This window comes from Colius striatus, chromosome 12, assembly GCF_028858725.1.
Source record: "Colius striatus isolate bColStr4 chromosome 12, bColStr4.1.hap1, whole genome shotgun sequence".
In the NCBI taxonomy this organism is placed as follows: Eukaryota; Metazoa; Chordata; class Aves; order Coliiformes; family Coliidae; genus Colius; species Colius striatus.
This window is the reverse complement of record NC_084770.1, coordinates 25,571,851-25,599,017: the sequence shown is the minus strand read 5'-3', so window position 1 is coordinate 25,599,017 and position 27,167 is coordinate 25,571,851. Positions and strand designations below refer to the sequence as shown.

The 27,167-nt window shown below is 57.6% G+C and overlaps 1 protein-coding gene across 2 annotated transcripts in view; it reads left to right on the top strand.

Moving 5' to 3' along the window:
* EPHB1 (EPH receptor B1) overlaps positions 1–26,460 on the top strand; it is an 86,317-nt gene extending 59,857 nt beyond the window's left edge. Inside the window, exons 5-17 of one of the 2 annotated variants that reach the window (XM_062006082.1) lie at positions 787–1,122; positions 3,262–3,443; positions 5,098–5,260; positions 7,307–7,415; positions 7,632–7,696; positions 11,330–11,452; positions 12,426–12,673; positions 13,241–13,456; positions 15,403–15,552; positions 15,965–16,158; positions 17,076–17,231; positions 17,568–18,835; positions 26,129–26,460. In XM_062006082.1, coding sequence (XP_061862066.1) covers positions 787–1,122; positions 3,262–3,443; positions 5,098–5,260; positions 7,307–7,415; positions 7,632–7,696; positions 11,330–11,452; positions 12,426–12,673; positions 13,241–13,456; positions 15,403–15,552; positions 15,965–16,158; positions 17,076–17,231; positions 17,568–17,676 — 2,051 coding nt within the window. In that variant the 3' untranslated portion in view covers positions 17,677–18,835; positions 26,129–26,460. Of the gene's footprint in view, positions 1–786; positions 1,123–3,261; positions 3,444–5,097; positions 5,261–7,306; positions 7,416–7,631; positions 7,697–11,329; positions 11,453–12,425; positions 12,674–13,240; positions 13,457–15,402; positions 15,553–15,964; positions 16,159–17,075; positions 17,232–17,567; positions 18,836–20,193; positions 24,427–26,128 lie in introns of those variants that run through there. The other variant, XM_062006083.1, reaches the window with a different exon arrangement.
* The last annotated feature ends 707 nt before the right edge of the window (positions 26,461–27,167 follow it).

The following is a 27,167-nucleotide window of genomic DNA, read 5'->3' as shown; positions in this document are numbered from 1 at the left end:
TCTCAGCATCTCCTGATCGTTACAATGGATCCATCTTGGCAGAGGGATCTGGCTGCAATCTGCATGGAGGGCTTTTTTGGAGGCTCAGTGGGTTTGTGACATGGGAGTTCCCATCCTGTGGGGCCAGCACAGGGCTACAAAGATGAGCAAGAGACTGGAACATCTGTCTTGTAAAGAAAGGCTGTGGGAGCTGGGGCTGTTCAGCCTGGAGAGGAGAAGGCTGAGGGAGGATCTCATCAACACTTCTGAGTACCCAAAGGGTGGGTGGCAGGGGTGGCACTTGTTCCTGTGGTGCCCAATGACAGCACTGGGGGTGATGGACATCAGCTGGAACACAAACAGTTCCACTGGAACACAAACGGTTCCCCTGGAACACAAGGAGAAAGTCCTTTGGTGCTGAGGTGAGGGAGCCCTGGCCCAGGCTGCCCAGGGAGGGTGTGGAGGCTCCTGCTCAGGAGGTTCCCAAACCCGCCTGGACACGTTCCTGTGCCCCCTGAGCAAGGGGAACCTGCTTGAGCAGGGGCTGGGGCTGGAGCAGCTCTGCAGGGCCCTTCCCAGCCCCATTTACCATGCTGAGGTTGTATCCCCAGCCATGAAACCTCTCTGTAGTGGTGGTCAGAAAGGGAGGCTGGTGTTACCAGTAGTGAGAACCTGACCCTGAGCCCAGATCCCTCCCGAGGCAGGTGGCGACGGGTACACCGCCAGACAGGGTTGTAGTGGGGCATCCTCAGAGCTGAGCAAAACATTTTGGCCAAGGGCTTATCTCAGGTGTGCCCTTTCCCTCAGGTGTCCCCTCGGGCCCCCGCAACGTCATCTCCATCGTCAACGAGACGTCCATCATCCTGGAGTGGCACCCGCCGCGCGAGACGGGCGGCCGCGACGACGTCACCTACAACATCGTGTGCAAGAAGTGCCGCTCGGACCGGCGCGCCTGCTCCCGCTGCGACGACAACGTGGACTTTGTGCCCAGGCAGCTGGGGCTCACAGACACACGGGTCTTCATCAGCAGCCTCTGGGCACACACGCCCTACACCTTTGAGATCCAGGCTGTCAATGGAGTGTCCAACAAGAGCCCCTTCCCGCCGCAGCACGTCTCGGTCAACATCACCACCAACCAAGCTGGTGAGTCCTGGGGGTCTTTAAGCAGTATTGTGCCAGCTGCAAGCTCTCTGTGGAGAAAATGGCTTGGAACAGCACTAATGTGACAGAAGGAGCAGGGCAGGGACTGTCCCCCTGTGCTGGGCCCTGGGGAGGCTGCGGCTCCAGGGCTGTGTCAGTGCTGGGCCCCTCACTCACTGCCACAGGGACACTGAGGGGCTGCAGCGTGGCCAGAGCCAGGCACAGAGCTGGGGAAGGGGCTGGAGCACAAGGGGGCTGGGGAGGGGCTGAGGGAATGGGGGTGTTGAGCCTGGAGAAGAGGAGGCTGAGGGGAGACAGCAGCACTCTCTGACCCCCAGCTCACTGCAGCCTCCTGTCAGCGAGTTGCAGTCTCTGCTCCCCACTACTGAATGACAGGACCAGAGGAAAGGGGCTGGAGCTGCCCCAGGGGAGGTTGAGGTTGGAGCTGAGGCAGAACTGTTTCCCTGAGAGGGGTGTGAGCCCCTGTGCCAGGCTGCCCAGGGAGCTGGGGGAGTGCCCAGCCCTGGAGGGATCCCAAAGCCCTGGAGCTGAGGTGCTGAGGGCTGTGGGTCAGTGCTGGGCTGGGCAGGGTGAGGTAAGTGATTTGACTTGATGATCTTAAAGGTGTGTTTGAACCAAAAGGAAGCTCCGTGTCTGAAAGCTTCACAGGGGCTGCAGGGAGGGGGGACACTGCCTTCAGAGCACCCTCATGTCGTGGCTCTGAGGTGGGAGAGGAAGTGAAGGATGGTTTGAGCCTGTCCTGCAAGTGTTTGGGCTTCAGAAATCAAACTCCCTGGAGAAGAACATTTAGGCATTGAGGATGAGCATCCTAAGAGGGGACCCAGCATCTCCTGTGGGACAGGGCTGAGCCAAAGCTCTACTACAGGCACCCTGAGATCCCCTTGCTGGGCTTGCCTGGGCTGTCCCTGCCCTGATTTCCCATCATGGTCCTCAGAGTGGGTACATTTTTGCTTCTTCACCTTACTACCGACAGCACACAGGGTCACAGCCCTGGCACAGGCTCCCCCAGAGACGCTGTCATGACAGAAAAGGGTAAGTAGAGCTGGAGATCATTACTGAGCCTCAGCTTGTTCCCACTCAGGAGAGCTTTGCTGTCTTTGCCCTGCTATGGGGCATGTCCTTGGAGCAAGCAATCCCAGGGAGAAGGATTTTTAAGCCCCTAATTAAAAAGACTAATTGCTTTAAATACCAGAATTCCCTCACTGGCTCCCAGCTCTGGGTCTGTGTGAGCTGCTGAAGATGTCGCTCTTCCCACTGTGGCAGCTTGTCCCACAGGGTGAACCACCAGAGCTGTGGGAGATTCAGGCTGCTCCACGTGTCCAGGAGCTTTTCACAGAAGCTCAAGGGTTGGAAGGGGCCTCAAGAGCTCATCCAATGCAACCCCCCTGCCAGAGCAGGACCACCTAGAGCAGGGCACACAGGAGCTCACCCAGCTGGGTTTGAATGTCTCCAGAGAAGGAGACTCCACAGCCCATCTGGGCAGCCCCTGCCAGTGCTCCCTCACTGAACAGGGAGGAAATTCCTCCTTGTGTTTCTTTGGAACCTCTTCTGCTGCAGCTTGTCCCTGTTGCCCCTTGTCCTATCACTGGCCATCCCTGAGCACAGCCTGGCTCCAGCCTCCTCACACCCACCCTTGATGTATCTGTAACCATGAATGAGCTCACCCCTCAGTCTCCTCTTCTCCAAGCTGCAGAGCCCCAGCTCCCTCAGCCTTTCATCACAAGGGAGATGCTCCACTCCATCATCTCTGTGGCCCTGCACTGAACTCTCTCCAGCAGCTCCCTGTCCTTCTGCAACTGAGAGGCCCAGAACTGGACACGATATCCCAGATGTGGTCTCACGAGGGCAGAGCAGAGGGGGAGCAGAACCTCTCTGACCTACTGCCCACAGCCCTTCTAACCCACCCCAGGATGCCATTGGCTTCTTGCCCACGAGGGCACGTTGCTGGCTCATCTCATCCTGCTACCCCCAGCACCCCCAGGATCCTTTCCCCTCCACTCCTCTCTAAGGGTTCATTCCCCAGCCTGTGTTGGTACCTGTGTTGTTCCTCCCCAGATGCAGACTCTGCACTTGCACTCTCCACTTATCCCTCTCCATTAATTCTCCCTCCCTCCTCCACAGCCCCTTCCACCGTCCCCATCATGCACCAGGTGAGTGCCACGATGAGGAGCATCACTCTTTCGTGGCCCCAGCCCGAGCAGCCCAACGGCATCATCCTGGACTACGAGATCCGTTACTACGAGAAGCTGAGCCGCATCTGCACCCCTGACAGCGGCAGCGCCGTGGGCTCCCGGCCCCCTGCGGTAAGCTGGGCTGCCAGTGTGGCACCAGAGGGAGGGCTGGGGGCAGACAGGGCTCCACACTGGGCTGCTCAGGGCCTGGGCTTGCTGGGAGAGGGAGAGCAAAGATGAGCTTTGACTTAGGCTCTTGCTGGGAAGGGTCTGGGTGGTGCTTGTGCTGGCTCTGGGAGGGTGGGAGTGATGTGGATGCAGCAGCAGCCAGATGATGTGGTTACAAATGCTAATTCCTCCCTTGTAGCTGTGTTTTCTGCAGCACATTAGTGCCTTGGCTCTGGTGTCTGCTGAGGTGAGCTGGGATCCAGAGTGTGGGGACAGTGGCAGGAGGAGAGGAGGACTGTGAAGAGCAGTGAAGGTTATCAGGGTTGTCCCTGTCCTGGGTTGCTGCCTCTTAGGCAGAACTGTTTCCCTGAGAGGGGTGTCAGCTGGGGGAGTACCCAGCCCTGGAGGGATCCCAGAGCCATGGGGCTGAGGTGCTGAGGGCTGTGGGTCAGTGCTGGGCTGGGCAGGGTGAGGGCAGGGCTGGGACTGCAGCAGCTTCAATGGCTTTAACAACCATAATGATTCTATGAATCTCTCACTGGGTCCTTTCACTTCAGCTGTCCTTCCCCACAGGGGACAGCCTCTTAGCCCCTGTGATGAACCGTGCTGAGCCAGAGCTGTTCCACCCCTCCTCTTGCCAGCTTTAATGAATTCCTCTAAATGGGAATAATTAGGTGACCTCACCAGCAGCCCCACACAGCACATCCCTGGGGAGCACTGCAAAGAATGAGCCTTTCCACCAAGGTTTAGCACAAGGACCCCTGCCAGCAGAGCAGGGACTGTGGGGGCTGTCAGCACAGGCAAGTTGTCCTTGGGCCTGCTCGAGTGGGGTCTTGTAGGGCACATTATGTTGTTTCCATAACTAACTCTGAGCTGTTCAGAGGCACCAAGGAATTTGCAGCTCATGAGTGTTTTTGCTCTGGAGCACAGAATCACAGAATAGTGGGGGTGGGAAGGGCCCTGCAGAGCTGCTCCAGCCCCTGCTCAAGCAGGTTCCCGTGGCTCAGGGGGCACAGGAATGTGTCCAGGTGGGTTTGGGAACCTCCCAAGAAGGAGCCTCCACACCCTCCCTGGGCAGCCTGGGCCAGGGCTCCCTCACCTCAGCACCAAAGGACTTTCTCCTTGTGTTCCAGTGGAACTGTTTGTGTTGCAGCTGATGTCCATCACCCCCAGTCCTGCCACTGGACAATACAGAAACAAGTGTCCCCCAATCCTGCTGATACCCACCCTTTAGGTGCTTGTGAGTGTTGCTGAGGTGCCCCTGAGCTCAGGCTTCTCCTCTCCAGGCTGAGCAGCCCCAGCTCCCGCAGCCTTTCCATGTGTTCCATCCCCTCAGCACCTTGGTAGCCCTTACTGTTTCTCTTTGCTGTGGTGGGACCAGGGGGGTGCCTGGGAGGCAGGTGCTGTGGCAGCTCCTCAGGAGCCAGTCTCAGCTTGCAGCTCCTGTGGGATCCTCCCCGTCAGGCTTCGAGCGCATCCAGGAGGGCTGGAGCCGCCTGGCCCGGGATCGGCCGCTTGTCCCCTGGCACAGAACCGCAGCTCAGCCCCATCCCTGCCCTCAACACCTCACCCCCCACCCCTCTGTGGCTCACCTCCTCTCTCTGTGCCGTGCCTGCAGGACCACAACGAGTACAACTCCTCCATGGCCCGCAGCCAGACCAACACGGCGCGCATCGAGGGGCTGCGGCCGGGCATGGTGTACGTGGTGCAGGTGCGCGCCCGCACCGTCGCCGGCTACGGCAAGTACAGCGGCAAGATGTGCTTCCAGACCCTGACTGATGGTGAGTCAGGGCCAGGGCAGGGCAGGGAGGTGTCTTTCCAGGGATAGTCTCAGGCTCTAATAGGATTAAAGGGACTTGTCTCCACAATCCTCCATCCCGGCGGGCGGCGTGGCCGAAGGCGGCTGATTTACAGCAGGGTCTGATTAATCACCAGCTGGAGGAGGAATCTGCTTGAAATCTCTCAGCTCCTGTTTGCTCCCCTGCTGTTTAGCTGTGGGTTTGTCTCTCCTGCCTCTGAGCGTGGCAGAGCTCCTGTGCAGCGGCTGCGAGCGTGGCATGCTGCGGTGTGAGGGAGAGGAGGGAGCTGCGAGCGTGGCGTGCTGCGGTGTGAGGGAGAGGAGGGAGCTGCGAGCGTGGCGTGCTGCGGTGTGAGGGAGAGGAGGGAGGAAGGACTCTGGGATGATCTCAGGGCTGCTGTCCTGGGGTGCTCCCAGGGCAAAGCTGAGAAGGTCAAGCTCCTCACTGAAAGCTCATTTCCCACCTTGAGGTGGGGTGTCAAAAGGAAAGGTCCAGCTCACAACCTTCACAGCTGCTTCTGGCTTCCTTCACGGCTGGAAGAGTCCTGCTGTTGTTCTGGCCTCAGCCATTCCCTGGCCCCACAAACACCAGATCCCTTTCCAGACTAATAACTCATGAGAAAGTTTTATCATTAATCCCAGCTTCAAGGCTAATCCAGAAGGCAGTGAGCAAAGCAAGACTCCCTTCAGGGCCCTTCTACCTTCTTCCCTGGACGACTGAAGTCCCTGCAGGGAGCCCCTTCCCTGCTGCTGCTGCATGATCCCTGCTCAGCCTAGCCTGCTCAGCCTAGCCTAGCTTTGCTGGCTGCCTTTCCTAAACCTTGTCCTCCTTTCCTGAAGCTGGGTCACCCTGGGCATCCACTCGTGTCAGTGGCAGGAGGAGCGAAAGCACGCAGGGTGAGCAGAGGGAAGGAGCTGGTAATTAACTCCCCCAGTGCCTCAAATAGTCAGGATTAGAGAAGCAAGGAGAAAAATCCTGCCTCAAATAAGCAATTAATTGAAATTTAATAAGAAAGGAGAGTGCAGATTATTAAATAATAATTGATTGTTAGATGAGAATTCCTCAGGATTTGAGAGAGAAATCCAGTGGCTTGTAATTAACCACGGGGTAGAGGGATACAGATAGCAAGGTGCTAAATGCTTTTTGGGGAGTGAGTTTGGGGTTAACCCTTGCTTGTGGCTGCTGGCACAGCCTGGCAGGCCTTGCTGGGGGTGGTTGAGGGGCCTGGTGGTGATTCTGGAGGGCTACAGGAGCCTTTGGGAGCGTGTGGTTTGCTGGATGCTGCCTACCGTGGGTACTCAGGGCAGAAAAAGGGGCAAACAGAGGGGAGACACACGTGGAGGTGGCAAGTGCCATTCTCTGGGTTGCTCCAGGCATGTGCAGACCTCCCTGTGCCAGCTGGTCTTTGCCCCCAGCCTGCTGCTGAAGGATGCAGGAGGGCTGAGGGATGCTCGGAGTGGAAGGGATGCTGCGGTTGCTGTGGCTCTGCACAAGGAGTCGGCTCATGGAGCCTGTTGAGATGTACAAACCTGTCAGCAGATGTGCAGCAAAGGTGCTCAGATCTTCCCAGGCCTCTGAAGGTTAACTGCTGCGTGGTGGGCTCTCTGGTGTCTAATATGGGTGAACTCCTGGCACAGCCTTTGGTTATTTATAGGGTCATTTCTCTCCCTCTTTCCTGCCCCTTGTAGGAGGTTTGTGTCTGTGAGAGCCCATGTTGAATTTGGTCAAAACAGTCATCTGGTTGAAATTTACTGTGAAACCCCAAAAGCACAGACAAAGGCACCTTTTAGACCTCAGCTCTTTGGGAAACTGAGCCCACACACATTGATTTGACTTCATTCCCAGAACCTCCTCTCCCATGTTTTTAACCCAAAGTACGTGTGAGCTGAGCTGCCAGTCCTGCCCTGTGCCACCAGCCTCAACCAACACTCCTGCCTGGACCTCCCTTGTGCCACCACCCTCCCATGGGAGCAGCAGGACCCCAGGAGGCTGCAAGGGAAGGTTCACTCCATCTCTCATCTCTTGCAGACGACTACAAGTCTGAGCTGAGAGAGCAGCTGCCGCTGATCGCGGGGTCGGCCGCGGCCGGCGTCGTCTTCATCGTCTCTCTGGTGGCCATTTCCATCGTCTGCAGCAGGTGGGTCCCTGTGGAACGCTGTGACCCTGGAAGGTGAAGCTGGGAAGATGTAACTGTGAGAGATGTGGGGTAGGAGGGAAGGGATTGGGGACCCCCATAGCTGGAGAGAGCACCGAGGTGCCATCGCTCAGTGGGCGTTGCTGGCGGGGAGTGGTTTGGGGCTGTTGCCAGCTGCTGGTTCTTCAAGCCCAGCTGTTTTCTTCCCTCTCCTCCCAGGAAACGTGCCTACAGCAAGGAGGCTGTGTACAGTGATAAACTACAGCACTACAGCACTGGCAGAGGTGAGCAGGGAAAAGCCACTCCTGAACCCACACCCAGCACGTGTCCCGCTCCTCCAACCCAGCTGGGCACGGTGGGCTGGTGGAAACCTCGTGGGGAGGATGGAGAAGACCACAGAGTGGGAGTAGGGATGTCCACAGCTGTGTGTCAGGGTGTTTGGGGAGGAGGGTTCCAGTGGTGAAGCATTGTGGGAGGGAAAAGAAGAGCAACAGGGGGAGGGTTTGGGAGATGAGAGTGGATTTAGGGGAGCAGGAGCGTGTACGAGGCAGGGGCATGAATAGAGGTTGCTGTGAGGCTCTGAGAAGGCTGTGCTTGGAGGGGAGATGAGCTCCTGATCTCCTGCCACAGGTTCTGCCTGGGCTGATCTTACTGTTAAAGAGACTCTGGATTCTGGCTGAGGAGTGGGAGCTGCTGGTTGGCATTGCTGCTGTCCTGGCCACCTGGCTGATGCACACCCTGCACCCTGCTTAGGGAGGGATGTGTTGCTGGGAAGGTTTAACTGGCTTTGGGCTGCTGATCCCCTTGGCAAATAACCAGGAGAGCCTTAGCTTGAAGAGACTTTTCCTAAGACACCTTTGTGGTTGGTGGAGCTGTGCACCAGAATAAATTGGAGGCATGAGCTCAGGTGCCCCTCCAGCAGCCAGTGGGGATGGTGGGCTCACTGGAAATGATAACAGAGCAGCAAAGCATCAGCTTCAGGGGGTGCCACCTGGCTCCCTGCCCCATCCCCAAGGGGTGTCAATCCCATTTCGAGATGCTGCCCAAGTGCAATTTGCTGCGTCGTGGGAAGAAACCATCTCTGTGTCCTGGGCACCTGCCTGGGGACAAGGGACAGCAGTGGGGTGCAGGGGAACAGCTGGGGGAGTGGAGAGGAGGGATGGAGATGGAGCAATCAGCCTGGCAGAGTAAAATGGGGAGGGCTGGCAGGGACAGAGAGGGTTTGGAGACAGCCAGGGGAGCCCAGCCACACTGGCAACAACACGTTAGATCTCTTTTGACCTTCACAGCTTCATACCAAACCCACCTGATGTGATGCTGAGGCTGTGGGGGCCATAAACCTCCCAACAAATGAGAAACTGTTTCCCCAACATCTCTGGGGGATCCTTAAAAATGATGGAGAGGTGCTTTCCTCCCTCATCTCTCTGTATTTCTGCATCACAGCTGCTGGGGGAAGGTTTAGTGCCTGACGATTGAACTCGAGTTGGGCTGCAGGGGGGTTTGTTTTAAAACACTCCCTGCCCCATGTGTGTCCCTGGCTTGCCCCAGGCTCCCCACACCCCAGGGTACTCAAATGAGGCAGGAAAGCCATGAAGTGTCTGTGTCTAGCTTTCAAAGTGGGGCAAGGTGAGGCTCAGTGTCCTAAATTCGGGGGCAACAGGGCTGCTGGCCACCCAGCAAAGCCCTGTCAAGGTTAGAGAGCCTCCAGGCACCTGGTTATTGCACATGCTCGAGCAAAACAGGTGGGAAATTTGTGGTGAGAGACTAATAGGGTAAGGAGTGTATCTGCTGGAACCAGTCACTCGTGTGTTTAGTGGCACAGCAAGAACTGTTTCCCTGAGAGGGGTGTGAGCCCCTGTGCCAGGCTGCCCAGGGAGCTGGGGCAGTGCCCAGCCCTGGAGGGATCCCAGAGCCGTGGAGCTGAGGTGCTGAGGGCTGTGAGTCAGTGCTGAGCTGGGCAGGGTGAGGGCAGGGCTGGGACTGCAGCAGCTTCAAGGGCTTTTTCCACCAAAATGATTCTCTGATTCTCCATCCCACCAATATTTGTTGTCAAGGGAAGATGATGTGGGGAGGGACCTGCTGCTGAAGTCGAGGTCACAGCACAGAGGGCTTCAGCTTTCCAAGAGTAATAAAGAATTCCCCATCATCTGAGGTGGTTGATAAATGGCCTAATCCAGTTTCTAGAAGCATGGGGGAGAGTGCAGAGCTCTTGCTGCAGGCAGGCTCAGCACAGGCTCCCTGTGCTGCTTGGCCCCAGTCCCCAGCTCTCGCTGGCCTGACGACAATGAGCCGGAGTCTGCAGAGATGAGTAATGGGTTCAGATGCCTTAATCCCTCTTCATTCAGATGGAAGAAGCTGGATCTAGTGTTTAGTTTAGCCTACATAAGACCCTGGGCACACTGGAGGGTGTTTGAAAAGCAAGCTGTGTTGACAGTGGGCAGGAAACTTTGGTGTTATTGTCTCTGTTATTTCTTCAGTGTTTTGATCAGTGAGTCAGTCTGGGTTAGGATCTGTAAATCCCTTTGTAATCCTGGCTGGAGCATCAGCTGCTCTTGTAAAGAAATTTATGGGGCAGTTAAAGTGTATGAGACAGAGCTGTAAAGGGATTTATGAAGTGGGAGATGCACAGATGGCTTCATTGCAGCCTTCTCCCTCCCTGCCTCCGACACACAGAGCTTTTGCCCCAAACACCTCTTCTGGGGACGAGGATGCTCCTGCCTGGTCCCTCCCCAGTCCTGGGGGCCTGGTTTTGCCTCAGAGGCTGTTTTTTCTGCAGCAGTGCCTCAGTATGAGGCTTTGCTACCTGCTCCTGAATTCCTTGCAGCAGACCTGCAAAGCAGCTGGGAACTGATTGATGTGGTTGGTGTGGAGCGGCACAGGGGCGATGCTGAGGCACGAGGGGCTCTGGGCAGCACCAGCACACCCAGGTCAGGCCCTTGGAGAGGTCCTCAGCAGTGGGACCAGACACTTAATCACTGTGAGGGTGGTGAGTGCTCGTGGAGGAGGACCAGGCAGCAGTGTCTCTCCTGATCTCCTCCAGAGAGGACTTTGAGGAGCTGCTACAGCATCTCTCATAGCTGAGGTGCTTGAGGGCCAGGGGTTAGTGGTGGGCTTGGCAGGGTGAGGGCAGGGCTGTGACTCCAAGGGCTTTGCCAACCCAAATGATTCCATGATCTCTGGTCTCTTTGATGGGTGAGAAGTGGAATGGGAGGCTCAAACCCTCCCCCAGCCCATCCTGGTCCACTTTGGGGACTGTGCTGTAACGCTGGTGTCGTGCCAAGCCCTGGGGACAGTGGTGGTCCCCCAACTGTGCCCCCAGCAGCTCCCCAAGCCCCAGGGCATCGAGACACAATGTCTGTAAACCCCAGGTGGGGAAACTGGGAGCCTATCTTGGGGGTTCTCCCCATTTGAAAAGATGAAGAGCCTCCTTGCTGCATCTCCCTGGAGCTGCTACCGTGCATTACCCCTGTGCAAGGGACCACACACTCGTCCTGGAGACTGGCCAAGGCCGTATTTATAGCTCCATCCAGGTTGTTGATTATAATTGCTGCACTCTGTCAATTTAGTAGCCTCCACAAAGCTATCAGAGGCCTTTTTGGGTAAATAAATACTGCTGTACTAATGCATGGAGGATCATAAAGCCCTCACCATAAAGCCAGCTAGTTGTTGTTGTTCAGGGCTGTAACTGCTCCCTGTTGCCAGGGAGGAGGAAAGAAAGATCTCCCAAAGAGGAGAGGAGAGGGGATGCAGGAGAGGGCCAGAGAGGACAATAAGGCTGTGTGGAGGTGGTGCAGGTGAGCACAGTGGTAGCAGTCAACGGGGACAGGGAGGGAGTGAGGCCAGAGGAGCCTCCATCCTCAGCCATGGCACAGCTCCTCTCCCTCTCTCTCACCTTGCTGTTGTTTCCTGCAACAAAGGTTCTCCAGGCATGAAGATCTACATCGACCCCTTCACTTACGAGGACCCCAACGAGGCAGTCCGAGAGTTTGCCAAGGAGATCGATGTCTCCTTCGTGAAGATTGAGGAAGTCATTGGAGCAGGTGGGTCTCACCAAGCCCTGCCACCCCCGTCTCTCCCTGCCCTCTCTGCTGCTCCTCCATGGCCAGGCATCCACCTGGGAGTGCACACGTGATCCTTCACCAGAGAACCCTCAAGGAAGCCTCGGGGCATCAGGCTTTCCTGGCTGTGTGATGGATCAGTGGGGGACACGAGGTGGGTTTCTGCTCTCAAAGTTCCTCTGAGGTGGGAAAGGCTCCGTGATGGTATTTGCTGGGTGACCACGGGGCCTCTTGGGATTTGCTCCTTGGCTTTTCCTCCAGACAAGCCAGCTCTCCCTCCATCCTGTGTCATATTCCCCTGCATACACTGGTGTACATGCACACGTGTGCACTCACCTGTGCTGCTTTTGCTGCCATTTCAAAACCACTGTGTCACAAAGAAAAGGAACAGAGATGCCAGGAGGAAAGCTGGGAAGAAGCAGCGAGCTGGTTTGGAGGGGGGATCAAGCTCAGCGATGCATCAGCCTCCCTTTGCTGCTCATCAAGGACAAGTGGCTGCAAACCTGGCTTAAATGTAATCCCTCCACAGGCAAACTTTGCCTTGGTGAAGGAAAAGCTCTGCCACGGAAAGGGAGGCGAGTTCTCTCTCTGAAACAGCCCAATTATTTTCCATTCCAAGGAAAAGGGACGTGCAAAAAGGCAACTGAGGTTATCAACAGCTTGTGCTTGAGGTAGTCCTTAAATGTTGATCCTCTTTCTTTGCCAGATCCTTTGTGTGGGGGTTTGCAAGGGCAGCCACAGCCTCTGTGTTTGGCTCTGTGGCCTCAGAGGAGGTTGAAAGCCCAAACACCTCCTTGGCAGCAGGTATTTGCCCCTTTGAGGCCGGTAGCTTTTTGGAGGAGAGCAATGGCTGGTTGCTGTTTCTCAGCTGCTTGGTTTTGGAGCCCGGTGCCCTTGCTCCTTGCAATGTTTTGTGAGGAAGAGGAGACAGGACTGAAGGCTCTTGCCCTTGCAGGGGAGTTTGGAGAAGTGTACAAAGGGCGCCTGAAGCTGCCTGGCAAGCGGGAGATCTACGTGGCCATCAAAACCCTGAAAGCTGGCTACTCGGAGAAGCAGCGGCGGGACTTCCTGAGCGAGGCCAGCATCATGGGGCAGTTCGACCACCCCAACATCATCCGCCTCGAGGGGGTGGTGACCAAGAGCCGCCCCGTCATGATCATCACCGAGTTCATGGAGAACGGCGCCCTGGACTCCTTCCTGCGGGTGAGACGAGCTCCGTGGGCTCTGGGCTTTGCCACTGACATCCCACACTCACACGATGGTACATGGGGGTTGGAAGGGACCTCTAGACGACACCCAGCTCAAACCCCCTGCTCAAGCAGCTTCCCCTGGCTCAGGGGGCACAGGACTGTGTCCAGGTGGGGTTGGGAACCTCCTGAGAAGGAGCCTCCACACCCTCCCTGGGCAGCCTGGGCCAGGGCTCCCTCACCTCAGCACCGAAGGAGCTTCTCCTCCTGTGCCAGGGGCACTTGCTGTGTCCCAGTCTGTGCCTGTTACCCCCAGTGCTGTCACTGGGCACCACAGAAACAAGTGTCCCCCCATCCTCCCGACCAAACACCCTGTGAAGTCGCAGCCTGTTTGCCGAGCTCAGGAGCTGGCTGCAGTGTGGGCTCCACACCCCCAAAACACGTGTCTCTTGGTGCTGCCATAGCTCTGCTTTGGCCAGTCCTCTGGGGAGGTGCTGCCTCCTCTGCTGGGGTCGGGCTGAGTGGCTGTGGCCCCAGGGTGGGAGCTGCAGGCTCAGCCCAGCGCCTGCCCTTCTGCCCACAGCAGAACGACGGGCAGTTCACGGTGATCCAGCTGGTGGGGATGCTCAGGGGCATCGCTGCTGGCATGAAGTACCTGGCAGAGATGAACTACGTGCACCGAGATCTGGCTGCCAGGAACATCCTGGTCAACAGCAACCTGGTGTGCAAAGTGTCCGACTTCGGCCTCTCGCGCTACCTGCAGGACGATACCTCCGACCCCACCTACACCAGCTCCTTGGTATGTGGCTCACGCCAGCTTCTGCCTTCTCCAGCACCCCCTGTGCCTGCACTGCAACCCCTTGTCAGATGGAGCTGCGAGAAGGGTGCTGCATGTGCACTCTGCAGCTCCTGCCATGGGTGGGAATGTCTCCCACCACAAAGGCTCGTGGCCCAGAGCTCCTGGCTGTGGCTCCCATCCGTCATCCCTCTTTTTCCCCTCCTTCCTCCTCCTCCCTTTTGCACGTTTTCTGCCTCCCTCCTCCCTCAAGCACGTTTCCAATTAGCCTTTCCTGCATGGAGGGAAAGTGCACAGGAGTCCCTGGAGAGACAGGAAGGGGAGGGAGGGACATCACAGCATCTCTCAATAGCACAGTGGTGGTGTTTTATCTCCCCTTCCCCTGGCACTCCAGGTCTGATCTGCCTTCCCCTGCTGGAAACTTGTTGCAGACATTAATTAAAGAGAGGAGCCTAAGGGGAACCCCACCGTTCCCCAGCTACCCTTCTTGTCCTTAATTACCTCATTCATAGGGAATGGCAGCCCCCTTCTCCCCCTGCTCCCTGACACCCCAGGGGACCCCCAGCTCCCCACCACCACCATCCTTCTGCCACTGAGCTCCTGGGACCCTTGGTGCTGTTGAGGGTGATCAGAGGAGACGGGGACCAGCAACCCCTTGGCCTCATCTAACCAATCAGTTAAGAAAGCAGATGCAGAAGGGCAGCACCAACTCCTGCAGAAGCAATTTCCTGGGCTGCCAAGCGTGTTCCCAGGCACCAGGGCTGCCTCCAGCCTCCAAAACGGGTGGCCCAGGGATGTGCCTTTAAGGCTGACTCCACGGTTTGGCCCAGCTGCAGCCCCTTGCTCTTCCCTCCTGCTCTGGGACATTTCCCCCTCTCCCTGCTTTGAGCAGACACCTATGGTTTCTTTTTTGTTCCAGTAGCTGCTGGGATGAGACACCAAGTAGCCTTTTCCCACCTTTAGAGATAAAGGAGATGATCTCACCTCTGTTTTTATTTCATTTGGGCCACAATAGATCTCCCCAGCAGCTGGGAAAGTGATGCTGTGCCTGCCATTACATCACTCTGCCTCCCACTGCAGGTTTTCAGCTCTGGGGAAAAGGCAGGAAAAACAACCTTAGCAGCTAATTTCTCCATTTGTAGTTATTCAAATCAATTTTTTTGTTGCCATTCATCCTGCAGAGGCAGCTGGAAAGGGATTGTGTTAAAGGATTTACAATGCAGTTCTGCCCCCAGTAACTACCTCTCTCTGCTTTGCCTTCCTCCCTGGGCTGTTACTTCAGCGGGGCCAGCCCCAGGAAGGGTGTGTGTGACCCTCCTCGAGCAGCAGCTGGGGCCTGCCCTGGCTTTTTGGGGTGGCTTGAGATGCTGAGCCTGATTTTGAGCTTTTAGGAGAAATGAGTTGCTCTCTGCCAAAGGTGCTTTTCTGTTCTGGTGCTTTCCAAGACTCCTTTGAGGCTTTTTAAAGGTGTTTTGCTTTTTGCCTCCCTCTCCCAAAGCAGGGCTGGAAGGAGCTTCCAGCTGCTGGGGGAGCCCAGATGATATCCCAGAGGATGGTCTTAGATCTTGTTTCTGTTAAAGGCCAAGGGATGGGGATAGCTGTGGCTGCTTGCCTGAGACGAGCACTGCCCCAGTCCTGCACAGCCCACATCACTCGGTGTCTCCTCGGGAAGAGACCTGGGGACGGGTCACCAATGTGCTGGGGGTGGGGAGGTGACACCTGGGTGGGACAAACCCTTCTGGTTTCTTTAGCCAAGCCCTTTTGTGCAGGTCAAGCCACAGAGGTGCTTTTGGCTCCTGCTTCCTCGTCCCACCAGGTGCCACCTGCCCAGTCCCTCGCTGCAGACTGGTGGCTCAGGGGATGTGGGATGGCTCCAAACCTTGGCTGGTGGGTATGTGGGGTCCTGTGCCAAGGGAGCTGCTTCTCAGCTGCTCTCCCTCTTTCGACAGGGGGGGAAGATCCCCGTCAGGTGGACTGCACCGGAGGCCATCGCCTACCGCAAGTTCACCTCGGCCAGCGACGTCTGGAGCTACGGCATCGTCATGTGGGAGGTGATGTCCTTCGGGGAGAGGCCCTACTGGGACATGTCCAACCAAGATGTAAGCACTGGGGGTCACCCACGTGGCCCTGGGGGATTGGAGGCGGGGGGGAGAGGAAAGCCCCGTTGCCTGGATGGCTGTCTGCTCCTTCCCAGAGCCTCGGCAGCGCTCGGCTCCCGAGATGAAAGGGACGAGGGGAGGCGAGTCGGGGAGGAAAGGCAGTGGGCTGGTAATTGGGCTTGAGGAAGCTGCAGGGCCTTTGAAAACGTTCAGAGTGTTTCTGAGCAGGGAAAGAGCTCGGGTGTAGTTGCACTGTGGCACGATGTGGAGATAATGAGTGGCAGCTCTCCGTCGGGAGCGGCATCAGAGCGCAGATTAACCTCGGGGAGCAGCGGCTCCTCCCGCTCCCTTTGCCGCCCACAGCCCCACGTGCTGCTCTCAGCTCCCTGCTCCTCCCCACACCCCTCCCCAGGTGATCAACGCCATCGAGCAGGACTACCGGCTGCCGCCGCCCATGGACTGCCCGGCCGCGCTGCACCAGCTGATGCTGGACTGCTGGCAGAAGGACCGCAACGCGCGCCCGCGCTTCGCCGACATCGTCAACACGCTGGACAAGATGATCCGCAACCCGGCCAGCCTCAAAGCCGTGGCCACCATCACCGCCGTGTGAGTGTGCCCTGGCCACCCTGCCAGGGGCAGCAGCTCAGAAATCCTCTGCCAGGGGCTGGGGGGTGGTTCTGGCTTTCCAGGTGTGGAATGGTGGAGTTGTGTTGGCTGGAAAGGGATTTGGAGGTCAGGGAGTGTTAGCACTGCCCAGCCCAGCACTGACCCACAGCCTCAGCACCTCAGCTCCATGGCTTTGGGATCCCTCCAGGGCTGGGCACTGCCCCAGCTCCCTGGGCAGCCTGGCACAGGGCTGACACCCCTCTCAGGGAGACAGTTCTGCCTCAGCTCCAACCTCAACCTCCCCTGGGGCAACTCCAGCCCCTTTCCTCTTGTCCTGTCATTCATTACTGGGGAGATGAGACCAATCCCCAGCTCCCTGCAGCCTCCAGTCAGGGAGTGTCAGAGAGTGCTGCTGTCTCCCCTCAGCCTCCTCTTCTCCAGCCTCAACACCCCCATTCCCTCAGCCCCTCCCCAGCCCCTTGTGCTCCAGCCCCTTCCCCAGCTCTGTGCCCGGCTCTGGCCACGCTGCAGCCCCTCAGTGTCCCTGTGGCAGTGAGTGAGGGGCCCAGCACTGACACAGCCCTGGAGCTGTGGCCTGACAATCACACAAGGAACACATAGTTTTCAGTCAAGCAGCCACAATAATTCTTTGCTGTTGATTCCTTTTTCATCTGCTGGTGCCTCTGTCCCTGGGGCTCTGTCCCACAGCCACGTGCTGCTTGGCACTGGCCTTCCCGTGGGACAGACCTACCCCACGCCCTTCGTCGCCTCGTGCCAGGAGCAGGGCAGTGCCAGGAGGGCACAAGGGCACGGGGGTGGTGGGTTGGGGAAATGTATCTGTGCAGCAGGGGGGAGCTGTGGTGTGGCAGCCCCTTGGCACCAGCCAGGCCTGTCCCCAGCAGCCTGTCCCCTTTCAGGCCTTCTCAGCCCCTTCTCGACCGCTCCATCCCCGACTTCACTGCCTTTACCTCAGTAGACGACTGGCTGAGTGCTGTGAAGATGAGTCAGTACCGGGACAGCTTCCTCACCGCTGGCTTCACCTCCCTGCAGCTGGTTGCCCAGATGACGTCTGAGTGAGTTGGGTGCTGTGCTGTGCCAGGGCTGCCCGAGGGCTGGGTGCTGCCTGGGGTGGGCTGTGGCTGGGGGGAGGTGGGAAGGTGGGTCCAAGGGTGTGAGTGTCCTTCACAGTGGTCAGCAGAAGCCTCCTGAGTCTGGGGGTGGCTGTGCTCAGGGTCAGTGTGGGGATGCTTCCAGTTCTCCCCCAGGGATGCTCACAGGGCTGCGTGTGGGCTCTGTGGCTGCTTCTGCTGAAAGACACAGATCAGTTGGGGTGATCCCTCACCTGAGAGATGACAAAACACCCACCAACCCTCCAGCCTTCCATTGCTGTTCCTCTGTCTGTCTTCCAGAGACCTCCTGAGAATAGGAGTGACTTTGGCTGGGCACCAGAAGAAGCTCCTGAACAGCGTCCAGTCCATGCGAGTCCAGATGAGTCAGTCTCCGACCTCGATGGCATGACGTCCCTCGTTCCCTGGGGAGAGGGGATGGGGAGGGCAGAGGCAGGAGGGGAGCAGGAGGCCACGGGGCAGCTCTTGGAGAGGTGCCACCGGGGCTGGGGACGCTGCGACCGCAGCCCAAGGATGTCCCTGGGCCTCGCCTCTGAGCGGTGACTGCGGTTCCTCACCACCAGAAGCACACTTACCGATGGCACGGGGAACAGTGGAGAGAGACCTATAAATATGTACAAACCAGATATTTAAAAACAAAAAGAAAACCATAACAGACACACAGCAACCAACAACAGACCCAGTGAAGACAAACCGACGTGCATTGGGGAAGCAACCCCAAACCCTAGAGACCAGACTGCAATCCCACCACCAGCGAGCAGTGGTCGGAACGGAGGAGGAACGAACAAAGGGCTGTTGGGGAAGGGGGGAGAGGCAAGAGATGGAGAAACCACCTTCCTTTTTTTGTGTTGTCTTCTCCCTCCCTGCTCCCAGCCCGGGTGGCAGCGTCCTCACACATCCATCTCCCCAGCTCTCTGCCGCTCCGGCGACTACCAAAGGACTTTGCTGACCACTGCATGGGGGATCCGACTCAATCCAGTTAATGTCTTCATATTGAAGAAGAGATGTACCTTCAATAGAAACCTTGGGGTTGGTTTTTTTTTGGTTGGGTTGGGTTTTTTTCTCTTTTGCTTGCTTTTTTTTGTTGGGTTTGGGGGTTGTGGTGTGGTTTTTTTTTTTGGCCAAAAAGGGATTAAAAGGAAAAATAATCCATCCTGGGAAAAAAAAACCCACCCCACCAATGGCAAGAGGTGTCTCCCGTGTGTGTGTACCCTGACACCCTACTGTGGACTTGCTGCTTGGCCCAGGATCACTGCTGAACCCGCTGCTTGCCAGCCTGGCGCTGGGCCTGTGCCCCCGGGAGCAGGGGCAGCAGGGCCGGGACTGGCGGGGACCAGCACGCCCAGGGCCGGCGGGGACGGGACTGGAGGAGCTGCCACGTGCCTCAGCCCGGGCTTGGTGGCTGCTGGAGAACGGAAACAGACTGCTAAGGCCTGCAGAGCCTCAGTGATTGCAGAACATGGCTCGGAGGACTCTTTGTTTTGCCCCTCGTCTTGCGGACCTGAGGATTTTGATAGTGATTTGCAGAGTTGGGTTTCGTGGCTTCAGAGGTAGGTGTGTTGGTCTGTGTGCCTCTCTGGCCAACCCTCTGTCTCTGTGTCTCTCCCAGGGTTAAACTTCTCCCGGGGTTAAACTTCTCCCGGGGTTAAACTTCTCCCGGGGTTAAACTTCTCCCAGTGAACCTTCCCCCATCTTTGATTTGAGTTTGAGTTTGTTGTGTTTAATTCCCCCCTTGGTCTCCTGTGCAAAGGCTCTGGTGGAAGTGCCCAGAGGTGTGTTGGTGTTCACACAAGGTGCTGTAGGGCTGGGCAGTGGAAGTGCCCTCTGAGGGTGGCACTGGGAGCCTCTGAGGTGAATGAGCTTCTAATAAGGTTTTTACTTGGATGGTTGTGGGTGAGAGGGAGGCTGGTGGAGAGAGGCTGAGGGAATGGAGGTGTTGAGCCTGGAGAAGAGGAGGCTGAGAGGACACAGGAGCACTCTCTGATACTCCTTCACAGGAGGCTGCAGGGAGCTGGGGGTTGGTCTCTGCTTTCCAGCAACGAATGACAGGACCAGAGGAAACGGCCTCAAGTTGCCCCAGGGGAGGTTGAGGTTGGAGCTGAGGCAGAACTGTTTCCCTGAGAGGGGTGTCAGCCCCTGTGCCAGGCTGCCCAGGGAGCTGGGGGAGTGCCCAGCCCTGGAGGGATCCCAAAGCCGTGGGGCTGAGGTGCTGAGGGCTGTGGGTCAGTGCTGGGCTGGGCAGGGCTGGGACTGCAGCAGCTTTAACAACCAAGGCGCTCCTATGGTTCAGTGATCCATCACCATGCTCTTGCCAACACGGTGCTGGCAGCAGGGGCAGCTGCTGCTCCTGGCTTTTGGTGTCATGGTGACTCACACGTGTACAAGAAGCCCCCATGTCCATCCTGCTGTGGGGATGCTCCCCATCCATCCACCCATCCATCCATCCACCCATCCATCCATCCACCCATCCATCCATCCCTGCTTTGAGGCTCCCCCACATCCAGCTGTGCCATGTGGGTGCCTCACATCTATCATGTCCATCCTTGCTGTGGGTATATCCCCTATCTGCCCACATCATGGGACTGCTGCACATCCAATTGCACCTTGGAGTGTCCTGCAGAGGCTGTGTCCTGCAGAGGCTGTGTCCTGCAGAGGCTGTGTCCTGCAGAGGCTGTGTCCTGCAGAGGCTGTGCCAGCTTTGCTTGCTGCCACTGAGTACGAGGGGTTGAGCCCTTTGTCTGCCCCTGGCCAGCGCCTGTCCATGTTTCCCAGCTGTGAGCATCATCCTGTGCTGCTGGAGCCTTTGGGGTGCTCTCTGCCTGGGGACACCTCCATGTTATCCTGTGCCAGGCTCAGGAGGATGCCAACTGCCCCCAAGCAGCAGCTGAAGGACTCTTTACACCTCCAGCTTCGTTCCTGTGATGGACCCACCGCTCAGCTGAGGAACAGGACCAGGAGCTGCAGGAATGAGCTTGTTTCCAATCCCCACGTTCCCCCTGGAGAAGGAGGCAGAGAAAAACACCCCTTGTTTGCAACAGCAGGGACTGCTCCTCGTCCTGTCTGAGGTTGCTGCTACCCCTCAGGATCCTCATGGGCCAGATGTGCATTCCAGGCTGTTGTCAGGCTGAGCACAACACAGGGATGGAGCGGGCGCCGCGCATCCTGATCCAGCACCGCGCCGCAGGGACGGCCAGATGCCCGGGAAGGATCCTCTGGGGCCTTTGGGGTGGGGTTTTGATGGTTCCCCTTTTATTGGAAGGAAGCTCAAGGCATTTAAAGAAGTGAATGGTAGTGACACAGGTCCAGGCTTCACCTCCCCTGCTGTGTGTGGGCCAGGCAGCCGGTCCTGCAGCCAGGGACGGGGTGCAGTGGAGGCTTCTTCTCAGGAGGTTCCCAAACCCACCTGGATGTGTTCCTATGCCCCCTGATGCAGGGGAACCTGCTTTAACAGGGGGTTGAACTAGATGGTCTCTAGAGGCTTCTTCTAACCCAGCCCCACACACCTTTCCTCCAGGCTGGGATTCATCCATCACACAGGGTCCTGGTGGGTTCCTCTGCCCTGTGCTTAGTGCTGGGAGGTGCCCTTGGCTGATGGACCCCGCTGGGGTGGATGCTGGCCCCAGGCTGAAGCTGGGCACCTCCTGCTCTGGCTGCATCACAGAATCTCAAGGGCTGGAAGGGAGCTTGAAGGATGATGCAGTCATGCCCCCTCTGCTCTGAGCAGTGGGACACGTGTTCCTGGGTGACCTGATCTAGGTGGGATCTGCTTGAGCAGGGAGGTTGGACTGGATGATCTTTGGAGGTCCCTCCAAACCCCTACCGTTCTATGTTTCTAGATCCCAGCTTGCCTTTGAGTGATCCCACCTCTCCCTGCCCTGACCCTGTCCTTTCCCAGGCACACTCTGGGGCTCTCAGCTCCTTCTCTGCAGTTCTGTTGCAACTGCACAACCCCAGGCCCTTGTCTGTCCTTTGTAGAGATTGGTTTTTGGGGTGGGGCTGTGTCTGTGTTGGCTTTGTTGCATGTAGCATTACATCCAAAAAGGGACTTTTTGCTACAACCCCCCCTGCCCAAGTGTGGACTGGCTGTTGGGAGCCCCTCTCCCTCCTGCCCTCCCCAGTGCCAGCCCGGCTGTGCTGCCGCGCTCAGCCTCCCCTCCCAGCCCCCATGGGCAGTGCAGCTGCCTCAGTGCCCCTGTGTTTCACACAGCCCCGTGCCTGGGGAGCTGTGCCACGCAGGAGGCAGCAGCTTTCTCAATAGCAGTGATTGAAATGAGCTGTTGTGGGGCTGCAGAGTGAGCTCGGGCAGCCGAGGCGGGAGCGGGCACTGATGGAGCTGGTGCCTCGTGCTAGAGAGGAAAAGAAAAGAAAGAGAGGTGTTTGGTGGCATTTAATGACCTTCAAATTAACAGTTCTTTGAAAGCACTTATGTATATTTAATTTGCAATGTTGCTGCAAGTCAGAGCAGGGCTGGGATGGGAACAGCAGGCGGCCGGCTTTTAAATGAGTGAGTTGGGGCTGTTGTTGCTGAGCCTGTCAGCCTGAGGCTCACACTGCTCCTGGCTCTGGGGGAGAACAGGGCTGGCTGCCCACAGCCCCTTCCCTTCCCCTCCCTGCCAGCTCTGGGCTGAGCCCCAGGGGATCTCAGCTCCTCTGGATGGTGTTTCCCAGTGCGGAGGATGCTACTCCCAGCTGGGAGGAGTGGCTGGTTCAGCAGCCTCTGCTGCCTTCAGTGGGATCTGGGAAGGCTGAGAGTTGGGCAGAGAGGAACCTCCTGAGGGTCACCAAGGGCAAGGGCAGAGTCCTGCAGCTGGGGAGGAACAAGCACCTGCAGCAGCACAGGCTGGGGGTGACCTGCTGGAGAGCAGCTCTGGGAGAGAGACCTGGCAGTGCTGGTGGGCAGCAAATAAACATGAGCAGCAATGTGCCTTCATGGGCAAGAGCCAGTGGAAGCCTGGGGGCATCAAGAGGAGTGTGGGCAGCAGGGTGAGGGAGGTTCTGCTGCCCCTCTGCTCTGCCCTGCTGAGTCCTGTGTCCAGTTCTGGGCTCCCCAGCTCCAGAGGGACAGGGAACTGCTGGAGAGAGGCCAGTGCAGGGACACCAAGATGATCAGGGGACTGGAGCATCTTCCTTCTGAGGAAAGGCTGCAGGACCTGGGGCTGTTTAGTCTGGAGAAGACTGAGGGAGGGTCTCATTAATAGTTACCAATACCTAAAGGGTGGGTGTCAGGAGGTTGGGGCAGCACTTCCTTCTGATGTATCCAGTGACAGGACAAGGGGAGATGGGAAGAAGCTGGACACAAGAAGTTCCATTGAAGCATAAGGAGAAACTATTTCAGTGCTGAGGTGAGGGAGCCCTGGCCCAGGCTGCCCAGGGAGGGTGTGGAGGCTCCTTCCCTGCAGGGTTTCAGAACCCACCTGGTCACATTCCTGTGCCCCTGACTGAGGTGGGACCTGGGGAGGATTTAACGCCCGTGTCATCATCTGCTTTGGTGCCTCTTCTGTGGAAGATCCTGCCAGGATGGATGCTGATCTCATTATGACTTGGATTCCCCTCAGATTGTTTTCAGAGAGCCTGAAGGAGAACTCCTCTGGCAGTTCCCAGTTTCAGAAGAGCCAGAAAGTTCCTGGGTGATGACAGAGGAGAGGCAAAGCCCACACTGAGGGGACTCTGTGCTGGGTTATTTCAGCCCATCAGAGGTTTCTCCATTGCTCCTGTTCCAGCTTATGTTCTTCACACAATTGGTTTAGATTGCAAGGAACCTTTACAGATCATCTGGTCCAACTCTCCCTGCCATGAGGGAGTGGCTGTGCCTGTCCCAGCTGAGCTCAGCCTCCCTCACACCAGGAGGTGCAAGAGCTTCTGTCATGTTGTGCTCTCCCCGATTCTGATGCCCCTGGGCTTTGGCTCTGCCTCTGTCATTGCACCTTGATGGGTTGTGCTGCCAGCCTGGGCTTTGGTGTGGGAAGAGGAGCAGAGCACAGCTGCTGTGGTGAGGAAAGAGCCTCCTCTGCTTTGTGTGCTGGGAGGAGATGTGGGATGGAAGCAGACACACACCTGGGGGCTGCAGGCATCCGTGGTCTCTTGGTTCACAGCACAGAGCAGGTTGGTGCTGGGCAGGGGAATGCATGTGCCTGTGGTGACCACAGTGCCCTTCACCTGGGCCTTTCTGTGTTGTCAGAGCTGCTGGCACTCTGGGCACAGCATCCCATGGCCATCCCCTTTGGCTGCCTGTCCCCCACGCAGCAGCAGCCTGGGCAGAGCTGCCTGCTCCCTCCCTGCCTCTGCCTGAGCATCTCTGCTGCTTCTCTTCTCCTTCCCTTGGCCCTCAGCCCCTGGCTGCCCCTGGAGAAGCCATCAGTGCTGGGTGGTGAGCTGCCCACGGGGGTGGATGGCAGGATGGCATTGAGCCCTCCTGGCCCAGCTCTGCAGGGAGGTGCTGGGGGAGGGTTATCTGAGCAAACCATCTGTGTGAATGCTCGGTGGATTAGCTGAACTCTGCTGGTTCCCACAGCAGATGTGGCCTTTGGGGGCAGACATGGAAGTGGATTAGGCAAAAAATCTCCTTTAGGCTGTGTTAATTCTAGATAAGTGTAGGGGGATTAATGCCTATCCACTTAAAACATTAATTGGAGTCAACTTTCCTCCGTGTCCCTGAGGAAACAGGGACCAGCAGCTCTCCCCAGCCCAGCCTGGGGCTTTGCCTTTCCCTCCTCTGCACACTCATCCCCACACCCTGCCCAGGACCTGATCCTGCTCCTCCCCCCGTGGGTATCCTCAGGGGGCTCCTTAGGCAGCTGAACCCTGGCAGGAAGGTCAGGGAGAGAGGGCAGGGAAATGCTGGTGCCCATCAGTGCCATTATGGATGCACTAATTAGCAGGGAGCAGGGCTGGTGGCAGGAGGTGCTGCTGGTGCCAAGTGCTGCCTCAGAGCAGGATGAGCCTCCTGGCACAGAGGGGCTGGATGCAGCCCGGGGTGCTGTGCCACAGCTCTTTGGGTTCCTCCCCTTTGGCTGAGCTCTCTGCTCATTCCTCAGTGGAAGTATTTGGGGGAGGTGTCATGGAGTCACAGAATGGTGGTGGTTGGGAGGGACCTTTGGAGCTCATCCAGTCCAACCCCCCTGCAGAAGCAGCTCCCACCTAGATCAGGTCACACAGGAACGTGTCCAGGTGGGTTTTGAAGCCCTGCAGAGAAGGAGCCTCCACAACCCCCCTGGGCAGCCTGGGCCTGGGCTCCCTCACCTCACACTGAAGGAGTTTCTCCTTGTGTTTCAATGGAACTGTTTGTGTTGCAGCTGATGCCCATTCCCTCTGGTCCATGGCTGGTGGCTGCCAGCAGTCAGAGCCTTGGGGCTGGGGGTAGGGCCCAAAGCAGCCCTGTGTCCCAGCCCAGCTGGGGATGGACACTGCGAGGCTCCTGGGGAGGGCAGGGGCTGGGCTGCTGGCCCAGCAGTGGTCAGTGACACAGCCATGGCTCTGCAGTCACAGAGTCCTTTGGGTTGTTAAAGCCCTTGAAGCTGCTGCAGCCCCAGCCCTGCCCTCATCCAGCCCAGCACTGACCCACAGCCCTCAGCACCTCAGCCCCACGGCTCTGGGATCCCTCCAGGGCTGGGCACTCCCCCAGCTCCCTGGGCAGCCTGGCACAGGGCTGACACCCCTCTCAGGGAAACAGTTCTGCCTCAGCTCCAGCCTCAACCTCCCCTGGGGCAGCTGCAGCCCCTTTCCTCTGGTCCTGTTGCCCTGATTTGGGTGCCACCACCTCGATGTCCCCAGGCCCCCCTTGTAAAGCACTGTCTGTATTTCTGTGGTTGCATTTTCCCAGCCCTTCAGCTGCTGTGCTCCCATTAGCAGCACTGAAAGTGGACCCTGGTGCATGAGGAATACACAGCAATACCTTTTCCCTCAGCCAAAGCTCTTTACCTCAAGCCAAGCCCGTCTCCCTTTGTCTCACCCTTTCCCCCCATCTCCCCCCTTGCTGCCAAACCCTAAATCACTAAATCAAGTTTTATTGCTACCTGGGTCTTGCTTAAAAAAAATAAACATCCTAATTCTCATTCAGGAGGATGATGAATTGTAATGGGAGTGAAATGTCAGGCACAGCTGGAGTTGTTTTGTGCAAGCAGGGAGAGGTTGGGAGAGGCTCAGAGACACGGGGCAGTGAGGATGCTGCTGCAGCCAGCGGCCCAGCAAAGGCAGCAGTCAGCTGCTTTGTCCTTTAACCTGCTGCCTTTGTGTTCCCAGGGTACAATGGTGTGTTAAAAGCATCTTTGCCTCTGCAAAGCATCTAAATAATGGGGTTGTGCTGCTCTTGGGGGGAGAGGGAGGTGCTCCTGGGGCTGCTCCTCTGGTTGCTTTCCCTCCCTGGCAGAGAGCAAATGGGTGTTTTTACATGGGGAAAAGCCATTGCATGGTGCCTGCTGGTTTGCTTCTGCCTCTGAGCTGGGGCTGCTCATGGCAGTGGGAGGAGGGGGGGGAGAAAAGGCCTTTTGATTGTGTGGGGACACAGTAAATCCTCCCAGCCCCAAGGTCCAGCCACAGAGCATCTCGGCTCCAAGGGCAAACGAGGCTCTTCCATCCCTTGAGGGGTTTTCTTCCTCCCTCTGAGGAAAAATTGAGAGCTTTCAGAGAAACCATCACTTTTCTGACAGCATATTGATGAATCACTGCTTTTCCTTTGGGGGCTCTTCCCTGCTGAGAGGCCGTGGGACACGTTTGTGTGTGGCGGGCGCCGTGGCCGCGAGGCTCAGCAGCGAGAGGAGCAGCCTCAGCTTCTGCTGCAGCTCCCAGCATGGACCCTGCCCATTCTCACCCTCTTCTCATCCCCCTCCCTCTTTCTTGCCTTGCAGGGCCGTGGAGTCCAGCGTTGCAGCCGGGCAGCAGCAGGAGAGGGGGCTCCATGCCGGTCCCCAGGGACCGCTCCCCCGCATCCCACGCCGAGCTGATGGTCTGGCAGTGCCCCTGGAGCCCCGTCCCTGCCTCCTGTCCCTTGTCCTGTACATAACCAGTGAGATGTCTGTACAAGATTTCCCCTCCTTGTAATTTTTTTTGCCCTCCTCCTCCTCCTCCTCCTCCTCCCTCCCCGATTTGTCGATCGTATTGAACTTGTCGGCGTTTGTAACGGTAACTTTCAGAGAACGTTGTACTAAAGAGAAAATTGCACTCAATAAAAACCATGACATAAGCCAGACCCCTCTCCTTCCCCTTCCCAGGGGCTGCCTTTCTGCCTGAGCTTTCTCCCCAGCTCACTGTTGGCCGTGAATATCCACGTGGCAGCGACTTACCTCCAACCCTGATGCCTGTCAGCTTGCTTGGTCAGCCAGGCGACTCCATTCCTGGGCATCCCCATCCCAGCTCACTGGCTGCAAAAGGCCAGGGGAAGGAATCTTCCTGGTGTGGCTTTGTCCTCGAAAAGCCAGGGGAAGGAACCTTCCTGGTGTGGCTTTTTCCTCAGTGCCCTGGTGTGCAGCCACCGTGGGGAAGCGCTGGAGGGGAGGAACGTGCCAGGGCAGCTCCTCACCACCTCCCCCCTGACGCCTTGCTGGAGCCTGTCCACTCAAAGGCTGATGCTCAGCTTCAACCTGATTGCCTTAAATGTGAGGAATAGATGTTGTTCCTGCAGCTGGGAGCATGCAGCCCATGGGGGTGATGGCACCAGAGCCCCCTGGCATCGGCTGAGCACAGGGAACCTCCTTCCCAGGGCTGAAACGGGGCACTTTGGTGCATGGGCAGCTTTACAAACAGCTGTCTGTGGTTGAGGCTGCTTTGGGGAGAGGTTTTGAGGAGGGGGGGGATGTGGGCTCTCCGTGCCCTGTGGGTTTGGGGTGCTCAGATGGGTTTGGGGTGCTCAGGGAGGAGGCAGCTGCCCGAGGGCTCTGCTGCCCTGCC